The sequence below is a fragment of the Onthophagus taurus genome, chromosome 1 (genome assembly GCF_036711975.1).
Source record: "Onthophagus taurus isolate NC chromosome 1, IU_Otau_3.0, whole genome shotgun sequence".
Classification (NCBI taxonomy): Eukaryota; Metazoa; Arthropoda; class Insecta; order Coleoptera; family Scarabaeidae; genus Onthophagus; species Onthophagus taurus.
The window spans coordinates 43,852,427-43,872,014 of record NC_091966.1 but is presented as its reverse complement, the minus strand read 5'-3'; the positions used below and the strand labels follow the sequence as shown (position 1 = coordinate 43,872,014).

Here is a 19,588-nt window from a genome sequence, read left to right as displayed (position 1 = left end):
GATTAAATCAAAAATTCAAGAATTAGAAGATAATTAAGCAATTTCAACTAAAACTAATGGGAATCATTTCATCGTTGTTGCTGCATTAAATAGATTGCAAATAATACTAAATTAAAGAATCATATGAAAGCATTAAGACAACGATATTAGTTGTTACAAACAAAATTTCAAATATGTACTCACCATAAATTCAGCAAAAATAATTTAAATTCCTTACTAAATTTCTTTTTGATGCCATCACTTCACCATTCGTAAACATTTCCCAAATATCTCAAAAACCCGAGCTGCTAAAATAAAAATGAGGTTAGATTTGAAATAAATATCAAATTAATAATAAACTTTAAAATACCTCATTTAAAAATTTGTTTTTAATTACCGTTAGATACGCATATTTACAAACAAGATTATTATTTATCTTTTATAATAAATAAAGAAGAAATAAATTAATAAGGATTGTTGAAAGTATAAATTGAAGTGCGACACCTTTTAATCAAATGCGGAACTAAAAAGAACTTTTTAATCTGAATAAATTTTTTAAATTCTAAAAGGAAAAAGATTATTGGAAAAAGTATTACTTAAAAAAGTAAATAACATTTAAATTATATAATTAATATTGATAAATTTAAGTTAAACACCAATTAATATATTATATTATTTAATTATTATACATTTAAATTAGCCGCCATACAACTGTCACCAACTTATTTTATTTTAATTTCCCAATCCCAATTTAAAAAGAAAATAACTAACCTTGACCCTTTTTTGTTATTTATCATTCCCTAATAAAATTCAAATTTTCCTTATTCCGCCCAGTTTAATAAAAATTTACATTTTAATTAACAAAATAGAACCTAATGTTTACTTATTTAGGAAAATTTTAATTTTCATTCCCCAAGAAGTATTACCAACCCATTGTTTAGTGTTTTGCAGTGTTTTGGTTTTGGTTAATTCTTTATAAATCGCATCAAAAAAAGGTGATCCGCGACGATTTTAAGCACCGAAGGACCGAATAGTAATGTTCGGGGCGTTTGTGATCATATCACTATCATTTAAAAGTACGCCCTCCGCGGCCCTATAATGGACCCTGATAATGCCAAACAGAACGATGCGGAACTAAACCTGCAGATTAGTCTCGATATGGGGGACGATATCAAATTGGACGAGGTGAATTACGAAAGCGACTTATCATCGAGCAGTTCCGAAAGTTCAAGCGCACCTAGTATTAGTTCCGTTAGTTCAGCTTCTTCGGCTAAAGGACGTAGATCGAGACATAAAAGAGGACACGAAAAGGATAAGAGTCCTTCTCCTGACGCTAAAAGACCTAGATCTAAGGATCCTAAAGGAAAATCTTATGATTATTTATCAAAACTTAATTATTTATTCAGAGACGCAAGGTTAGATTGATTTAAAAAAAGAAAGTAAGGTTATGTTTTAATAAAATTAATTTTTAGGTTCTTTGTGATTAAATCAAACAACGCGGAGAATGTTACTTTATCGAAGGCAAAAGGTGTTTGGTCAACTTTACCTCAAAATGAAGCCAATTTAAACCAAGCTTATCGTGAATCAAGAAACGTTTTATTAATATTTTCTGTAAAAGAAAGTGGGAAATTTGCCGGATTTGCTCGATTACACGGTGAATCCCGACACGATGTCCCTGCGATCTCGTGGGTGTTACCTCCAGGTCTTTCAGCAAAAGCTTTAGGAGGTGTTTTTAAAGTGGACTGGATATGTCGTAAAGAACTACCTTTTAGTAGCACCATGCATCTTTATAACCCTTGGAACGAAGGAAAACCCGTCAAAATCGGCCGAGACGGTCAAGAAATCGAACCGCGCGTTGCAGAAGAACTTTGTCGATTATTCCCTGAAGATGACGGCATCGAAATCACCCCAATTTTACGATTAGCTAAAGAAGCAGCAAAGAAAAACGGGATAAGAGGACGAAACGACGGACATCGCCATCCCAAGGCTCGAATGCCTATAGCGGCTCGTAGTTCATTTTTTAGAGGTAGAGGATCGTCATATTCGCGTCGAAAATTCTTTTTGAACTCGCGTGGGTTAACATCGTCCAGTTCCGCTTATCGGCGATCTGTATCGCCGCGAAGAGATCGTTTTTCTTTGTTTTATGACCGCGATTCACCTCGTCCGTACACGGCAGCGGCCGCTGAGGCTTACGTAGCGGATTACATGCGTACAATGCAACACCAATTGCCACCATTACCGTATGTTCCACCCCCGGGGTTGTATTCGAGTCCTTACGACGCTTTACCTCCACCGAGATATTACGATGGACTTCCACTTCCGGATTATCCAACTTCTCGATTAAGTTCTTATTCGGATAAACGATCGTATGATCGTTCTGTAGATGAGTTCCTATGGAGGACGAGTGATAGGGCTAGAGAAAGGGATAGGGAAAGTCGTCATAGGTACAGAGATAGACTTTAAAGGGATTTCGTTTGTTTATAACATTTTTAAGCAATTATCAATGTAAGTGAGGCAAATTGGATTTGTTTATATCGATTATTTCTCTTAGGTTAGGTTTATAAACGTCAAAATGAAACCTTAAAAATGTTAATTTTGATAATTGTTTAAAGAAAACGTGAATTAAACGAATGTAAACGCACTTTTTGAATTATGAGGATGGTGAAGATTAAAACGACTGGGTTCTTTGTATATAATAATTTTCTGTTTATTAACGCAAAGATCAAGTTATTTTTTGGTTGGAATAGTTTCTTTTTTGTTCCGCAACGAAAAAGTCGTTTTCTTATTTTATTTTTATTTCGTAGAATAATAATTTTATTAGTAATAATAAATATTTATAAGGACTTATTTGTACATTTATGGTAATTAATCAATAATAATTATAAATTTGAGTCAATAAAATTTTTTTGGTTCAAAAAGTTATTATAGGGATGTTTAAAACTTTTCCTATCGTTCGCTAGATGTCGTTAATTTCATTGAAAATTTTCCCTCCCCGCTTTTCACCCAGCTTCCGCTATACCAAGGTCCGTTTTTCCAACTCGAACAACTTGACGTTGGCGGGGTGAGGTGGGAAACGTGACGTCATTGGAGGAAAAATACAGGTGTCCCACCTAAGTTGCCTCGGTCCATAGCCGAATTATGATTGAGTTTTTCAAAAAATGTTCCAGATAAAAGTTGAATCCAATCATATTGTACATATTTTAAAATTAGTTTCAGTAATGGCGGACTTCCGCTTCTACCGGAAATGGATATCAACTTTGTTATTTTAAATGGAACAGACTGTATATTATTGCATTTTTGGATTCTTTGTGAAATTTCAATGGTACTTTGTTAAGGATACCTTAGGTCTAACTGGTATCGTTTTTGAATTATATGACGATTTGCGAAAAAAATGACATTTGCAGCGTCTTATAAATTTGGCAATATTGCCGAAAGTGTGAAAGCTAGAAAGATTTGGTTTTCTGTTTTGGATTAACAATAAAAGAACACACGTTTGCTAATAGAAAATTATGCATTTATATTACGGAATTCTTAAGTAGGGATCTGTAATTTTCGAACTTTTTAATCAAGGATAACTTATTTTTTTTAAATGGAACAATATACCAATTTTTGCATAAATGGATGTAAAATTTAATTTCCTTTCAGTTTTATACAGGTATCATGGTGTCTATCTTCAACGGTTTTGAAGATATTCACGATTTTTCAGTTTTTTACGATAGATATGTATTGCGAAGTAGGCTTAGGACTGGTAAAATGAAATGGACGCTTTGCAATACTATTAAAAATTGAAGTAGGCTTGGAAAACAAACTAGGTAAACTGTCATTACTGTTCCACGCATTAGAACTGTCATTAGTGTTCTACGCATTAGAACTGGTTTTCAAAGTATTATTTGTTAACATAATAATTAAAAATGTCACATACGCGGAAAGAATTAGTCGATATGGTTTTCGTTCTCGGCGAATGTAACAAGAACGCTTTGTTAGCGTCAAAACTTTACGCACAACAATATCTGGAAAGAAACTGGAAAGATTTACAAATACTGGATCCGTAAAACGTACTAAGCGCAACCGTAATAACTCCGTACTTACGGATGAAAACCAGTTGCACGTATTGTTAGCTGTGCAAGAAAATGCAGAATCTAGTGTGCGTGAAATAAGTAGGAGGACAAACATCAGTAAATCTTCGGTACACAGGATTTTAAGAAAACATAATTATCATCCGTATCGAATCCAGTTGCACCAGGAAATTACTGAAGGCGATTTCGAAAGCAGGCTGTTATTCTGTCAGTGGGCAATTGAAAGAACTAATCTTGATGCGAATTTTTTCGGGCAGGTGATGTTTTCAGATGAAGCTACCTTTCACAAAAATGGGTTTGTGAATCGTCACAATTGTCATTATTATAATACAACAAACCCCCATCGATTCCTTGCAACGCATAGCCAGTACAGATGGTCAGTGAACGTTGGGCAGGTGTCATTGGAACGCATATCATAGGCCCTTTCTTTCATAATCAACGTTTGACGGGTAGGATTTATTTAGAATTTTTAGAAAATAGTTTGGGCGTTCTGTTGGAAAATATTCCACTAGCTATTCGTCAGTGGATGTGGTTCCAACACGATGGTGCTCCACCGCATAATACCGCCCAAGTACGTCGGTATTTGGATGTGTCCTTTCCGGACCGCTGGCGCTGTTAGATGGCCTCCGAGATCGCCAGATCTTACCACTTGCGATTTCTTTTTATGGGATTTCATTAAAAGCAAGGTTTATGAGACATCACCAACTACTCCTGACGATATGCGTCAACGCATTGTAAGAGCTTTTCAAGAAATCACACCAGAAATTCTCAGAAATGTGCAAAACTCCTTACAAAAACGATTTCTATTATGTAGTGAACAAAACGGACAACATTTTGAACATTTGATGCAATAGTGTTTTTTTATTTGTGTTTTGTTTCCAGTGGTCTTGTTGAGTTTTGTTGGCCACTTTTTAAGCATGCCAGTAATATTTCTGCCAGTCCCAAACCTGGTAAAATACGAGGGGAAGGTGGCCGGCGCTGCGAAATAAGTATCTATCGTTAAAAACTGAAAAATCGGGAATATCTCCAAAACCGTTGAAGATAGACACCATAACTGTATAAAACTGAAAGGAAATTAAATTTTACATCCAGTTATGCAAAAACTGGTATATTGTTCCATTTAAAAAAATTAAGTTATCCATGATTAAAAAGTTCGAAAATTACAGATCCCTACTTAAGAACTCCGTAATATAAATGCATAATTTTCTATTAGCAAACGTGTGCTCTTTTATTGTTAATCCAAAACAGAAAACCAAATCTTTCTAGCTTTCACAGTTTCGGCAATATTGCCAAATTTATAAGATGCTGCAAATGTCATTTTTTTCGACAATCGTCATATAATTCAAAAACGATACCAGTTAGACCTAAGGTATCCTTAACAAAGTACCATTGAAATTTCACGAGGAATCCAAAAATGCAATAATATACAGGATGTTCCATTTAAAATAACAAAGTTGATATCCATTTCCGGTAGAAGCGGAAGTCCGCCATTACTGAAACTAATTTTAAAATATGTACAATATGATTCGATTCAACTTTTATTTGAAACATTTTTTGAAAAACTCAATCATAATTCGGCTATGAACCGAGGCAACTTAGGTGGGACACCCTGTATAACATTATATAGGTGTCCCAACAAGGGCGCCCGATTTAATTTTAAAGTAAAACACATTTATTTTTTGAATTAAGCAAATATTTTGATTTCAACATAAAGAAAAATAGTTCCGATTAAATATGAAATACAACATCAGGCAAATGGCCACCACGAAACCTCTGGCACAGGGTTATTCTTTTGTTGAAATTTTCAATAACGTTTTCGCATAAATGTGGCTGTATTTCAGCAATAACGCGCCGTATTTCCTCTTTAAGATTTTCAACTGTTTCAGGCTTATTCGCATACACCTTTTCCTTTACATAGCCCCAAAGAAAAAAGTCCATGGGTGTTAGATCGCACGATCTTGGCGGCCAATGTTGATCGCCAAATCGAGAAATGACACGGCCCGGAAACTTGGTCTGCAGTAACGCCATTGTTTCACGTGCTGTGTGGCAGGTCGCACCGTCTTGTTGGAAAAACATGTCCTCCACATCAATTGAGGTGGTTGAATTATGGAATCATTGAATTAATGGTGCGCGATACCGCACACCATTAACAGTTTGCGCATTTCCAGCCGCATTTTCAAAGAAATAAGGTCCAATCACTCCGCCAGTCCAAAATGCACACCAAACAGTTACTCACGGTGGATGTATTGGTTGACTGAGTACCACACGAGGATTTTCAGCACCCCAAATTCGACAGTTTTGTTTAAGTTCTGAAAAAATGATTTTCTTCGAAAAGTCCGCATTAATTTGATGATGTTCCAACACCCAATCAGCAAATCCACGGCGCTGCGCATGGTACCTTGGCTTGATTTCTTGCACCAATTGAACCTTGTACGCGTGCAAATGCAGATCTTTTACCAAAATGCGTTGCATAGTGCTTCTGGAAATGTTTAATTCTTGACCACGATGCCGTATGGAAGTTCTTGGATTATCGACCACAGATTCCCTTATTGTGGCTATGTTTTCAAGTGACCGACAAGGACGACGACGAACATTGATCTTCTAATCCACCAGCATAAATTTGGTCTCAAATTTTGTAATTAAACGCCTCACTGTTGATTCATTTGGTGCATTATTGTGACCGAAAACTTGACGTAATTGGCGAACAGTTTTCACAAAACTTTCACCATTTTTGTAATGTGTTTTTACAATAGTTAGACGTTGTTCGTTTGAATAGTTCACCATATTCATAAATCGCGCGGTCTATACGTGACAACTGTCAAACAAAAAACGCCGTACAACTCGTATTAATAAAATGGCGGCAAATTTAAATCCGGCGCTCTTGTTGGGACACTCTTTATAATATAAATTTAATATAATATAATAATAATATTTTTGTAATTCGCGATGGTAATGAAAGCTATTACAGTACCCAAACGGGTGCTGTAATGAGACTCTTTACAGCATCCGATGCTGTAATGAGATTTTAGTAACATTTTATGGAACCAGTTCAAGTTGGTGACATTGGGTCATTAATTTTTCTAGTTGTCAATGTGACAATTTTTGTCTGTGGATGTTTAAACACGTTCTAAGCATCGAATACAAGGGCCACAATGATGAGGACATTGACTCTGAGCAATTTCTCTTATTTTGGGAGGTGTGCATCAAACATTTTCTCAGGTGAATATATTTTGTGTTTTGACAGTTTCTAATTGTCAATTCAAAGTTTCTATTTTCAAGTGTTCCGGTGTTACCAACTGCTACATACCTATTTCCCTACATTGCCAAAATTTACTTTATTTTTGTTAAAAAAAAGTATAAAAACGCGAATTACAAAAAATAGCATAAAAAACACGTTTCATAAGACTTAAAGCACTCATTCATTAAAAAACTCGTGGCTTCGCCACTCGTTTTTCAACTTGAATTCGTGCATTTCAAGCGTGTCTTACGAAACTTGTTTTTTAATATACTATTATCTACGACTGCTTGGATAAGTCATCATTACCGCACTCATTTGAGGTGATTTGAGTTACGTAATGAAGTTCATTACCGCACTGGTTTCATTACGTAACGCATTTTTAACCTAATCAGAACAGACTTAATTTATTGAAACGAGCAACAATACAAAAGAAAAAGTGGCACTTATTTAAAGTGAAACAATACTATTTGTTATAAACATTAATTACAGTACTCGTGTGATTAATAGGCATTATTTTCACGGGTACAATGCAAAGATGTTGCGGGAAAGTACACATGTAGCCTCAATCCTTCCCTTCGACCCCCCCGAATTCCCAAACCCTTCACCTTACCGGCAACCCTTTTCTCTATCTTGGTGCATACATTCGATGCGGACCTGGTTTTTAAATAATATAACTGGAGAGGACGTTTGTGTCAGTTCGTTTTATGCAAATATTGGGGTCGTTGTCGCTATTAATTTTATCGAGTGTTTAGGTATGAAACGTCAGTTGGAAAATCTAATAAATTATTATTGAAATAAGTACTCGAAAAAAAAATTTTTGTTTAATAATAATTTTTATCTACAACTATTGAATTATCTATTCATTATACATTTGATTTTTGACGGGTAATGACACGTATTACTCATGACTGACAAAGTGTTGAATAATGAAGCCATTATTCCACAGCTCTGACACGGCCTACCAATCAAAAAATAAAATATTAACAGAAATGACAGCTTTCTTATATTGAGGTTATGTCTGAAATGTCTATCAAGTTGATTTTTTTTTTCGAAATTAAATAGTTGTAGATAAAGTATTGTATTCAACTTGCGTATAATGGATGTTACCCACTCAGATTACAACACTCGCTCGCTTCGCTCTCTCGTGCAACTTCATCTTCATGGGTAACAGCCGCCATTATACGCTTGTTGAATAATATACTATTATATCACACGTGGGCTAGAGCATAATTACAGTACTCGTGTGATTAAATTCTCTATACTCGTACAGTAATTATGTTTCTAGCCCACTTGTAATATAAATAACTATTATCTACGATTGCTTGGATAAATCATTATTACCACACTCATTTGAGGTGATTTGAGTTACATAATGAAGTTCATTACCGCACTGGTTTCATTACGTAACGCATTTTTAACCCAATCAGAAGAGACTTAATTTATTGAAACGAGCAACAATACAAAAGAAAAAGTGCTACCTATTTAAAGAGAAACAATACTATTTATTATAAACATTATGTTTTTACATTTCGAAACATGTTATTGAAACTGATATTAATTCAAAATTATCAACAATCATTTCAAAATATTTTTATAAATATCAAAATAGACCTTTTTAAAGAAATTGGATTTTTAAGTAATTTTTAGCAGTCGTAGATAAAATGTTTTATATCACACGTGGGCTAGAGTATAATTACAGTACTCGTGTGATTGAATTCTCTATACTCGTACAGTAATTATGTTTCTAGCCCACTTGTAATATGAATAACTATTATCTACGATTGCTTGGATAAATCATCATTACCACACTCATTTGAGGTGATTTGAGTTACGTAATGAAGTTCATTACCGCACTGGTTTCATTACGTAACGCATTTTTAGCCCAATCAGAACAGACTTAATTTATTGAAACGAGCAACAATACAAAAGAAAAAGTGCTACTTATTTAAAGAGAAACATTACTATTTGTTATAAACAATAATTGTTATGTTTTGACATTTCGAAACACTTATTCCAGATGAGTAAACATGTTATTGAAACTATAATTAATTCAAAATTGTCAACAATAATTTCAAAATATTTTTATAAATGCCAAAATAGACTTTTTTAAAGAAATTGATTTTTTAGTAATTTTTAGCAGTCGTAGATAAAATGCTGTATATCACACGTGGGCTAGAGCATAACTACAGTACTCATGTGATTACACGACTCGGTCTACGACCTCGTCGTGCAATTCTCCACACTCGTACTGTAATTATGTTTCTAGCCCACTTGTAATATAAATAACTATTATGTTAATAATTATTTAAAAATTAAACAAGTGTTATTAAACTCAAGAAATAAAGAGTTTCTGTTGATTTACGTATATAAATGAAAACAGAAATGACAATTCTTCCAATGACGTCACAACAGGGCCTTTGTCTATGGACCTTTGCGGAGGGGATACGTTCATAACAACAGCGTTCATAGGGAGTTAGATAACCTTATACAGACGTTGCGCTATACTTCTGCGCTACTTGACGCGGCACAGAATAACTTATTTCATTATTCACGGGTAGCCATCTTGACCAGACTAATAATAATTATTTGAAACGTTAAAAGTTCCAAAAACGTCAATTTAATTCATTTTTTTGAGGAGTTTCTAAATGTTTGACATTAAAAAAACCTAAACAAATTCCTTTTTTCGTATGATTTAAGCATAAATTAATTAATTTTCCTAAAGAAAACGACGTTTTATAAAACTGACATTTAATTTTGACATATTGTTGTGAAGTTGGTTACAGTTAGTAACATTGAATTTGTGTCACATTGACGTTTAACCTTTATTCAAAAATTTATTTAAAAAATAAATTTATGGAATCAATTTCAATAGTCGTGGACAAAGTATAGTATTCTACTCGCATATAATGATATACTATTATGGTACTATTTATTATATTATTATTATGTTATTCTGTGGTCGCGGTAAACTTACGCCGGCATCCAAGACCTTTTCCGAGTTGTCGCTCTCGGTCGGGTTATTATACAGGGTGATTCAAAAAGCCGCTGACAGACTTCTAGGGCAGGTAATACATCAAAAATTAAGATGAAAGTCTTAATATACATGGGGTCGCAAATGCCTCATTGGCGAGATACAGCGGATCAAAGTTTCTTTAAAATTAAACATTATCTGCTATAAAAAGCACTTTTTTAAAAATACTGTCTACGCCATTGCTCTCTACTCGTGTAAAGTGATCAATTATCTATCAATTGGTCTCTTAAATAACTTTGATCAAAGCAATAGTTTTTATGAAAAACACGTTTGTAGAAAATTTGTTAATTTAATCAAAGTGTTGCTTTAATCAAAGTTTTGTAAGAGACCAATTGATAGATAATTGATCACTTTACACGAAAATACTGCCCATTTGACAAAATTAGCAGTGAAGTTGAAACTATTTTTAAAAAAGGGCAAGGACAGTAGAATCTAACAGGACTGCTACATCCATTGTTGTGACAACCTGCTCGCAAACTACGTCACATCATTTTCCACGCCCAGCTGTTGTTATGGTCTATGCGTTTACTGTGTATTTTTAAAGGTTATATCCTAGACGTCTTCATATTATTTTTGACGTTTTATGTTTTTTTGACGTATTAATGTCTATCATATAACCTCTAAAAACACAGACAGTTACCAGGCGTGGCAAATAGTGTGACGTAGAGTGCGGGCAACCAACACTGTAGGTGTAGCAGTCCTGTTAGATTCTACTGTCCTTGAAAAAGCGCTTTTTATTGCACATAATGTTTAATTTTAAAGAAACTGACTCGCTATATCTCGTTAAGACTTTTCATCTTAATTTTTGATGTATTGCCTGCCCTAGAAGTCTGTCAGCGGTTTTTTGAATCACCCTGTATAATAACCCGACCGAGAGCGACAACTCGGAAAACGTCTTGGCCGACCTAAGTTTACCGCGACCACAGAATAACATAATAATAATATAATGAATAGTACCATAAATAAGTTATTCTGTGCCTCGTCAAGCAGCGCAGAAGTAAGTACAAGCCCTAGAAGTCTGTCAGCGGTTTTTTTGAATCAACCTGTATATACGCACGGCTAGTTCTAGGTCTAATGTTAGTTCTAGTGACAGTGCAAGTGTAAGGATTCTAAACCCAAATGATTCTAGTTCTAGGTATAGTGTTAGTTCAACATAGTAACAGTGCTAGTGTAAAACCAGAACTAATTCTAGACCTAGAACTAGAAACATTTGGATTTAGCCGTCTTAAGAGGCGTGCGACTAAACCCAAATGATTCTAATTCTAGGTATAGTCTTAGTTCTACATAGTAATAATAATAATAATAGTTCTACATAGTAAAAGTGCTGGTATAACACTAGAAGAAAAAAAGTTAGATACTACCTATAAACCACCTATAAAAGGCTATATACTACTTGAAGTAGTCTAGAAACTGCTTGCAGGAGATTAAATATTGTTGGCAGAAAACAGCCTAATGTATATGGAAAACTAAACACTGGTTGCAGAAGATAGATACTGCCTATAGAAGGCTATATACTGCTTGATATAGTCTAAAAACTGTTTGCAAAAGACTAAATACTGTTGGATAAACACAGATACAGCATATAGAAAACTAAACAGTGTTTGCAAAAGACTAAAAACTGATTACAGAAGACAGATACTGCCTACAAAAGCCTAATTATTGCTTGAGATAGTATAGAAACTGCTTGCAGAAGATTAAATATTGTTGGCAGAAGATACATTCTGCCCATAGAAGGCTATGTGCTGCTTGAAATAGTCTAAAAATTGCTTGCAAGAAAAAAAGTTAAATATTGTTGGCAGAAGACAGATACCACATATGGATAACTAAACACTGGTTTTAGAATACTAAAAATTAATTGCAGAAAACCGATACTGCTTATAGCAGCCTAGATATTGTTTGAAATAGTGTAGAAACTGCTTACAGAAGGTTAATTATTGTTGGCAAAAGGTGGATATTGCCTATAGAAGGCTAAATACTGCATGAAGTAGTCTAAATACTGCTTGCAGAAAATTAAATATTATTGGAACAAGGCGGTGCTGAATAGAAAATGTTAAATTCTGCTTGAAATGGGTTAGGTCAGGTTAAATACTGCTACAGGAAAGTAGGTATTTTTGAAAATAATCAAACAATACTTGAAAGAGAATAATCACTATTTTCGCTAGCAGTGTTTACAACTACTTAATGTATAGGACTTCCATTCTCTTCATTACTTTTCACAGCTTTTCAATCAATTCATGTTGATGATACACGATCATCTTGACATGCAAGAATTCCTACAAGTTTATGCAAGTTAGTTCTAGTGCCAAACTTTTTTAGTTCTACATGATTACAGTGCTAGGTGTAAAACTAGAACTAATACTAGACCTAGAACTAGAATCATTTGGGTGATTCAAGGTCTAGTGTTAAAGAATTTGTCGAATTTGTTTATATCGATTATTTCTTTTAGGTTAGGTTTATTTTTGAAATAACTTGAAACGTCAAAATTAAAATTGTCAAATTGAAAAGATAACCTTAAAAATTAAAAATATTACTTTTGATAATTGGAATTTGTACATTTATGGTAACTAATCTATAATAATTATAAATATGAGTCAATAAAATCTTTTTGGTTCAAAAAGTTATCGGGACGTTTAAAACTTTTCCTATCGCCCGTTAGATGTCGTTAATTTGATTGAAAAATTTTCCCTCCCTACTCTTCACCTAGCTTCCGTTATGCTTCTGCGCTGCTTGATGGCAGTCGCGGTAGACTCAGGCCGGCATCCAAGACCTTTTCCGGGTTGTTGCTCTCGGTCGGGTTATTGTGTGTGAGTGTGTGTATATGTTTGTAACTACAGTGAAGTTCTAACCTACTCGCAAAAAAAAAGAAAAAAAATGTCTTCATTAATCGGATATCTTGATTTCGGGATCCAATAAAAACAATTTGACCTCTATTAAATACGATGTTTCTTAGTATTATTAGATGTGAAGGCGCTGAAGATGACGATGTCCGCGTAACACCACCACCCCAAAATAACACCTCAACTAGGAGTACTCGATGATGTTGGCGAAGAAAGAAAATAACATGAATTACTAGACTTTTTCTTGAAACGGTGAGATTTTTTTTTGAATTTTTTTTCTTATTATTGAGTCTCCCGGGGCGGGTTTTAAAATGGAAACGGAAACCTTGGGTTTATTGCTCTGATTGCGTTATTTGATACTTAATGCTAGAAAAGTACGAGGTAGAGATTAATTTAAGGTTAAATGAGAGCGGGAATTTTAGGAAATCGTGTTGTATTTTGTGGCGATTATACCCGGTAGGGCGTAGGGGGTAACATCCTTAACTGTCAATGTCGAGGTCAGTTGGTACAGTTTCGCAATTAAAGGACTTGAAATAATAATTGTTTCCTTATTGACGTGTTTACTACTTTGGGCCTTTGGGGTGAGTTGTAAACATCTTCGGATGTAAACAACGTTTGAATAAGTGATTCTAAAAAAACTTATTATAATTAATTAATAATTTAATATCAAGGTGTATTCTGAAGATGTCCTATCCCTTATAATACAAGGTGAAATCGGTAAAACAAAAAAGTAAATATTAAACTGTCGATGTCGTGTCAAAGTTTAACATGATGTTAACTTCGTAATTTTTTATAAATCCAAATTGTAGAAATAACCTTAGTTTTATGAAGCTAAATTAGCCAGAAGTTAATTTACCCGAATGCTAAAATAATTCCTTACTCAATGAGAATGCGATAATTCTCGATTAACGTTATGTTAAACCTCGATTAACTTGAATGAGTTCATAACATGTAACCACGGACACATAAAACTTGAAGTACCGTCTGAAGACGCACTGTTAAACCCAAAACTTTCTAGTTCTAGTGTTAGTGCTAGTTTTAATTGTTATGCAACACTAGATTGTTGCATATTTTTATTGAACTAATAGTAGAACTAACACTATACCTACAACTAGAATCATTCGGCTGTTTCTCGAACCTCGAATACTTATACAGGGTGTCTCAGCGAGACCGGTCATTAGACGTTTTTAGGGTTCTGGCCAAACAAAAAATTTGAGAATCATCTATTTGAATTCATCTAAAATATTTTCAGATTTCTAGCACTTCCGGTTATACCGGAAGTCGCCACCTACTTTATTTTTTTAAATGGAACACCCTGCATATTTTTACATATTTGGATTTGTCTGTTTCGAAGGTTTATAAATAACTTTACTTTTTGCAATTTGAACCAGCACTTCTCGAGTTATTCGAATCTTTCTAGAAAAATCTGCTCCAACGGACATTTGTTCAAAAAATCATAGAACACTCAATTTTTGAGATATCTATTTAGGATTCAGAACATGCTTAAACAACATGATGGAGTATGTTTTGGTGCCGAGAACGGCTGTCTAGATCGTTTGGTCACTTTACTATGACACGTTAACTTTTCGAAATTTGGAAGCACCATAACTTCATTTTTTTAAATGGCAGCTCCCATATTTTATTACTTAGTCGTCTTCGGCATCTCATTTTACATCTTTTATACTCCATATGTCCTATGCCTAACATTAATAGTTTGAGAAATAATTAGGGTTTTTTGAAAAATGCTCACATATCATATCGATATTAACCTAGTGTGCCATGGAAAACAAATGTTTAATGACTTATTGATAAACGTCAAAGTCTGATTTACGTTGTTTGATGCTTTTGAGTCTAAAACCAGTTAAAATGGATATTAATAACGTAAATAATGTTTATGCAAATGAAGAAATCCATAATTTATTTTTTGTGCACGAAAAGTGCGACAAAGTTCTTAGTAGAACTTGCAGAATGTTTAATGAAAATTATCCACATTTATCTCCGATGACAAAAGGTAAATTTAGAAGAATAGAAGCAAATTTTTTGCATTTTGGACGAATTAATCACGTGTTAAACTGACCAAAAAATGTAGTAGATAATGCAACGGAAGAGGTGAATACCTTGGCTTATTTCGAGCCCAGTCCCAACACCTCAATTCGAGCTGCCAAAGAAGATTTGGGAATCATACTACGAACTTTGTCGCGCTTTTCATGCATAAAAAATAAATTAAGAATTTCTTGATTTGTGTAAATATTACTTTCGTTATTGTTATCGATTTTAACTCTTTTCAGTACTAATATTAAGGAACCTAACAGATAATTATTAGCTCACATGCATCAAGTGACGTAAACAAGTGAATCTTTGACAAGAACTCATTGAGTAGGCTTGTTTTTCATGGCACACTACGCTAAATATCCATATGATGTGTGCATTTTTCAAAAAATCCTAATTATCTCCCAAACTATCAATGTTAGGTATGGGACATATGGGATATAAAAGATGTAGAATGAGACACCGAAGACGACTAAGTAATAAAATATGGGGGGTGCCATTTAAAAAAATGAAGTTACGGTACTTCCAAATTTCGAAAAGTTAACGTGCCATAGTAAAGTGACCAAACGTTCTAGACAGCCGTTCTCGACACCAATACATACTCCATCATGTTGCTTAAGCATGTTTTGAATCCTAAATTGATATCCCAAAAATCGAGTGTTCTCTGATTTTTTGATCAAATGTTTGTTGGAGCAGATTTTTCTAGAAAAATTCGAATAACTCGAAAATGGCCGAATCAAATTGCAAAAAGGAAAGTAATTTATAAACCTTGAAAACAGACAAATCCAAATATGTAAAAATATACAGGGTGTTCCATTTAAAAAAATAAAGTAGGTGGCAACTTCCGGTATAATCGGAAGTGTAAGAAATCTGAAAATATTTTAGTAGAAGAGATCGTAATTAATAATACTTATGTCTGAATTCTCAAATTTTTTTTAACGTCTAATGACCGGTCTCGCTGAGACACCCTGTATATATTAACCCGATACTTTATTAATAACCAAGTTCTAGGTTTAACACTAATTAACACTAAATCTAGAACCAGAAACATTCAAAAACCAATCATCCTCAACCTTAAACATCGCCTTTGTATAGTCGAGCTGTTATATTAATTGATATATTTATATTGATCAGTTTTGGGTTGATAAAGTATTAATTCCAGTACTTCGATAATTCACTGAGTTAGTTTATGACCGAAGTGCTCCAGTATACAAGGTGATTTTCAACCTATATGCATAAACTTGGGGATTTATTCCTCGAGACAAATAATGGGTAATAGGTGAACAAAATTGTAGTAAAACATTTTTAAAAAGGTGCTTCGCGAAAGATGTACAGGTTAAGGTAGTCCATTGGATTGGCCATCTCGATCGCCCGACCTCAATCCTCTTGATTTTTATTTTTGGGGTCACTTAAAAAGCATAGTATACGTCACCGAACTTAATATTGAAATCATCTTACACAGCAACTTCTGCAAAAAAATGTTTATATACATTTGAGTGTGTCGTTTGCTCACCTTCTAATTGCAAGAGTTACCTACACAAATGATGCATGGCGAATTTTAATAACGAGATGAAGAAATGACATGTACGGATCACACAATGTTGAGGAAAATGTTGACAAAATCAAAAAGAAGCGGATAAAACTCCGGCGAAAAAGCTTCAGGTAGCCTTCCTCTGTTTCGTTGATTTAACTAAAACATTTGACAAAGTAAGGATAAAAGAATTAGAACAGGGCAAACATCAAAGTTTTGTAAGAGACCAATTGATAGATAATTGATCACTTTACACGAAAATACTGCCCGTTTGACAAAATTAGCAGAGAAGTTGAAACTATTTTTAAAAAAGGGCTTTTTATTGCAGATAATGTTTAATTTTAAAGAAACTGACCCGCTATATCTCGCTAAGGAGACATTTGCGACCCCATGCATATTAAGACTTTTCATCTTAATTTTTCTTGTACTATCTACAATAGAAGTTTGTCAGCGGTTTTTTGAATCACCCTGTATATACGCACGACTAGTTCTAGGTCTAATGTTAGTTCTAGTGACAGTGCAAGTGTAAAACTAGAACTAATACTATACCTATAACCAAAATCATTCGGGTTTAGCCGTCTTTAGAGCGAGGCGGCTAAACCCAAATGATTCTACTTCTAGGTATAGTCTTAGTTGTACATAGTAATAATAATAATAATAGTTCTACATAGTAAAAGTGCTAGTATAACACTAGAAGAAAAAAGGTTGGATACTACTTATAAAAGGCTATATACTACTTGAAGTAGTCTAGAAACTGCTTCCAGAAGATTAAATATTGTTGGCAGAAAACAGCCTACAGTGTATGGAAAACTAAACACTGGTTGCAGAAGATAGATACTGCCTATATACTGCTTGATATAGTCTAAAAACTGTTTGCAAAAGGCTAAATGCTGTTGGATAAACACAGATACACCATATAGAAAACTAAACAGTGTTTGCAAAAGACTAAAAACTGATTACAGAAGACAGATACTGCCTACAAAAGCCTAATTATTGCTTGAGATGGTATAGAAACTGCTTGCAGAAGATTAAATATTGTTAGCAGAAGACAGATATCACATATTGATAACTAAACACTGGTTTTAGAATACTAAAAACTAATTGCAGAAAACAGATACTGCTTATAGAAGCCTAGATATTAATATTGAAATCATCTTACACAGCAACACCAAACTATCTCATCTGTTTAGAACTGAGACCACCGTAGTTATTTCATCTTCTGCAAAAAAATGTTTACATACATTTGAGTGTGTCGTTTGCTCACGTTCTTCTAATTGCAAAAGTTGCCTACACAAATGATGCATGGCGAATTTTAATAACGAGATGAAGAGTGACATGTACGGATCACACAATGTTGTGGAAAATGTTGACAACATCAAAAAGAAGCGGATAGAACTCCGGCGAAAAAGCTTCAGGTAGCCTTCCTCTATTTCGTTGATCTAACGAAAACATTTGACAAAGTAAGGTTAAAAGAATTAGAACAGGGCAAACATTACGAAGTATGTAAACTATGGTTACGCTATGTATGATTACAAAATCAAGATTGAGTGCTATGCAGATGATGCTGTCCTCTTGACTGATACTGAGGATGGCATACAATGATTAACACAGGCTTATACAATATTATACAGGGTGTCTCACGTAACTGGTTCGTTAGAACTTTTTTAGGTTCCACTATTCATAGAGGTTTGAAATTTTGGTAGTATGTGTTGTTCATTCTAAACTTTCAATCTGAAATATTTTCAAGATGGCCACCAGTTCCGGTCTACCGGAAGTAGACCACAACTTCGTTATTTTAAATGGAATGCTATAGTTTTTATTACACCTTTCAATTATACATAAAAGAATATGTTGACTTTGATAAAAGTTGTTGGTACCTACCATTTTTTGTTTTCGAGTTATTTTGATTTTAAGCTTTTTTTGGCAAATTTCACCATGCTCTTTAAAAGCCTATATCTCAGTTACCGTTCATTAAAAAAAACCTCTAAATTTTCACGATTACTCTTCAGATGTTGCCAAATAGATTGTCATTTCTTGTATCAGAGTATCTTATACAGGGTGGTCAAAAATTTAATTACCGTTTCTCCATATTCAATGGCTAGAAAGTCGAAAATTTTAAATGGAACACCCCGTATTTTTTTACCCTATCAGAAAGGGAATTTAATTCTCTACAAATTATCTATAAACATTCCTATACCCATTTATTGTAGTTTCCCTGATATTGAGACATTAATCAAAGCATGCACGGAATGCGGAAAAACGTTTGATTTTTTTATTAGAAGGCAATGGAATTTTGACAGTTTTTGGTCCATATTTGTGTTATTGTTGTTGTTACTTACTTTTGATCACGAGTGAAAGTCATTGTATATCATGGCAAATTATTCCAACGCCGATATTTTAAATTTGTTTTATATTCATGGCAATGGCCTCCACGATCTCCAGATTTAACACCTTGGATTTTTATTTGTGGGGGGTCACTTAAAAAATCAAGTGTACAATTCACCATGATAGAGTGATGCGTGCACTACGTACTATTGATGGCGACCAACTTCTACGGGCCACAACCGTAGAAGTCGAAAGAAGAGTTGAAAAATGTTTAATGGTGAATGGTGAGCATATCGAACAGTTTTAATTTTTTTATAATTTAAAGTTTTTGTTTTTTTATATGTTATTCATTCTAATTTCTGTTATTAAATTGTTGTTTTTCATTGTTTCATTTATTCTTTTTGCTGTTGGTTATTTTTGGTAAATAAAAGCGAGCAAGCTAAAGGTTATTCAACCATAGTTAATTGTAGAAATAATACCAATAATAATTTAAATAAATTAAACGATGAACTGTCAAAATGT

The 19,588-nt window shown here is 33.8% G+C and overlaps 2 protein-coding genes across 8 annotated transcripts in view; both read left to right on the top strand.

The window, feature by feature from the left end:
* The first annotated feature begins 898 nt into the window (after positions 1-898).
* On the top strand, positions 899-2,901 carry LOC111422631 (YTH domain containing 1). Its single transcript, XM_023055840.2, has 2 exons — positions 899-1,394; positions 1,452-2,901. The coding sequence occupies exons 1-2, from the start codon at positions 1,078-1,080 to the stop codon at positions 2,440-2,442; spliced, it is 1,308 nt and encodes a 435-aa protein (XP_022911608.1). The 5' UTR covers positions 899-1,077; the 3' UTR covers positions 2,443-2,901.
* A 10,158-nt stretch (positions 2,902-13,059) lies between these two features.
* Positions 13,060-19,588, top strand: part of LOC111420659 (protein phosphatase 1 regulatory subunit spinophilin) — a 98,111-nt gene continuing 91,582 nt past the window's right edge. For all 7 annotated transcript variants that reach the window (XM_071201417.1, XM_071201419.1, XM_071201418.1 and 4 more), the window contains exon 1: positions 13,060-13,413. The gene's annotated coding sequence lies outside the window, so the exon portion shown is untranslated. The remainder of the gene's footprint in view (positions 13,414-19,588) is intronic.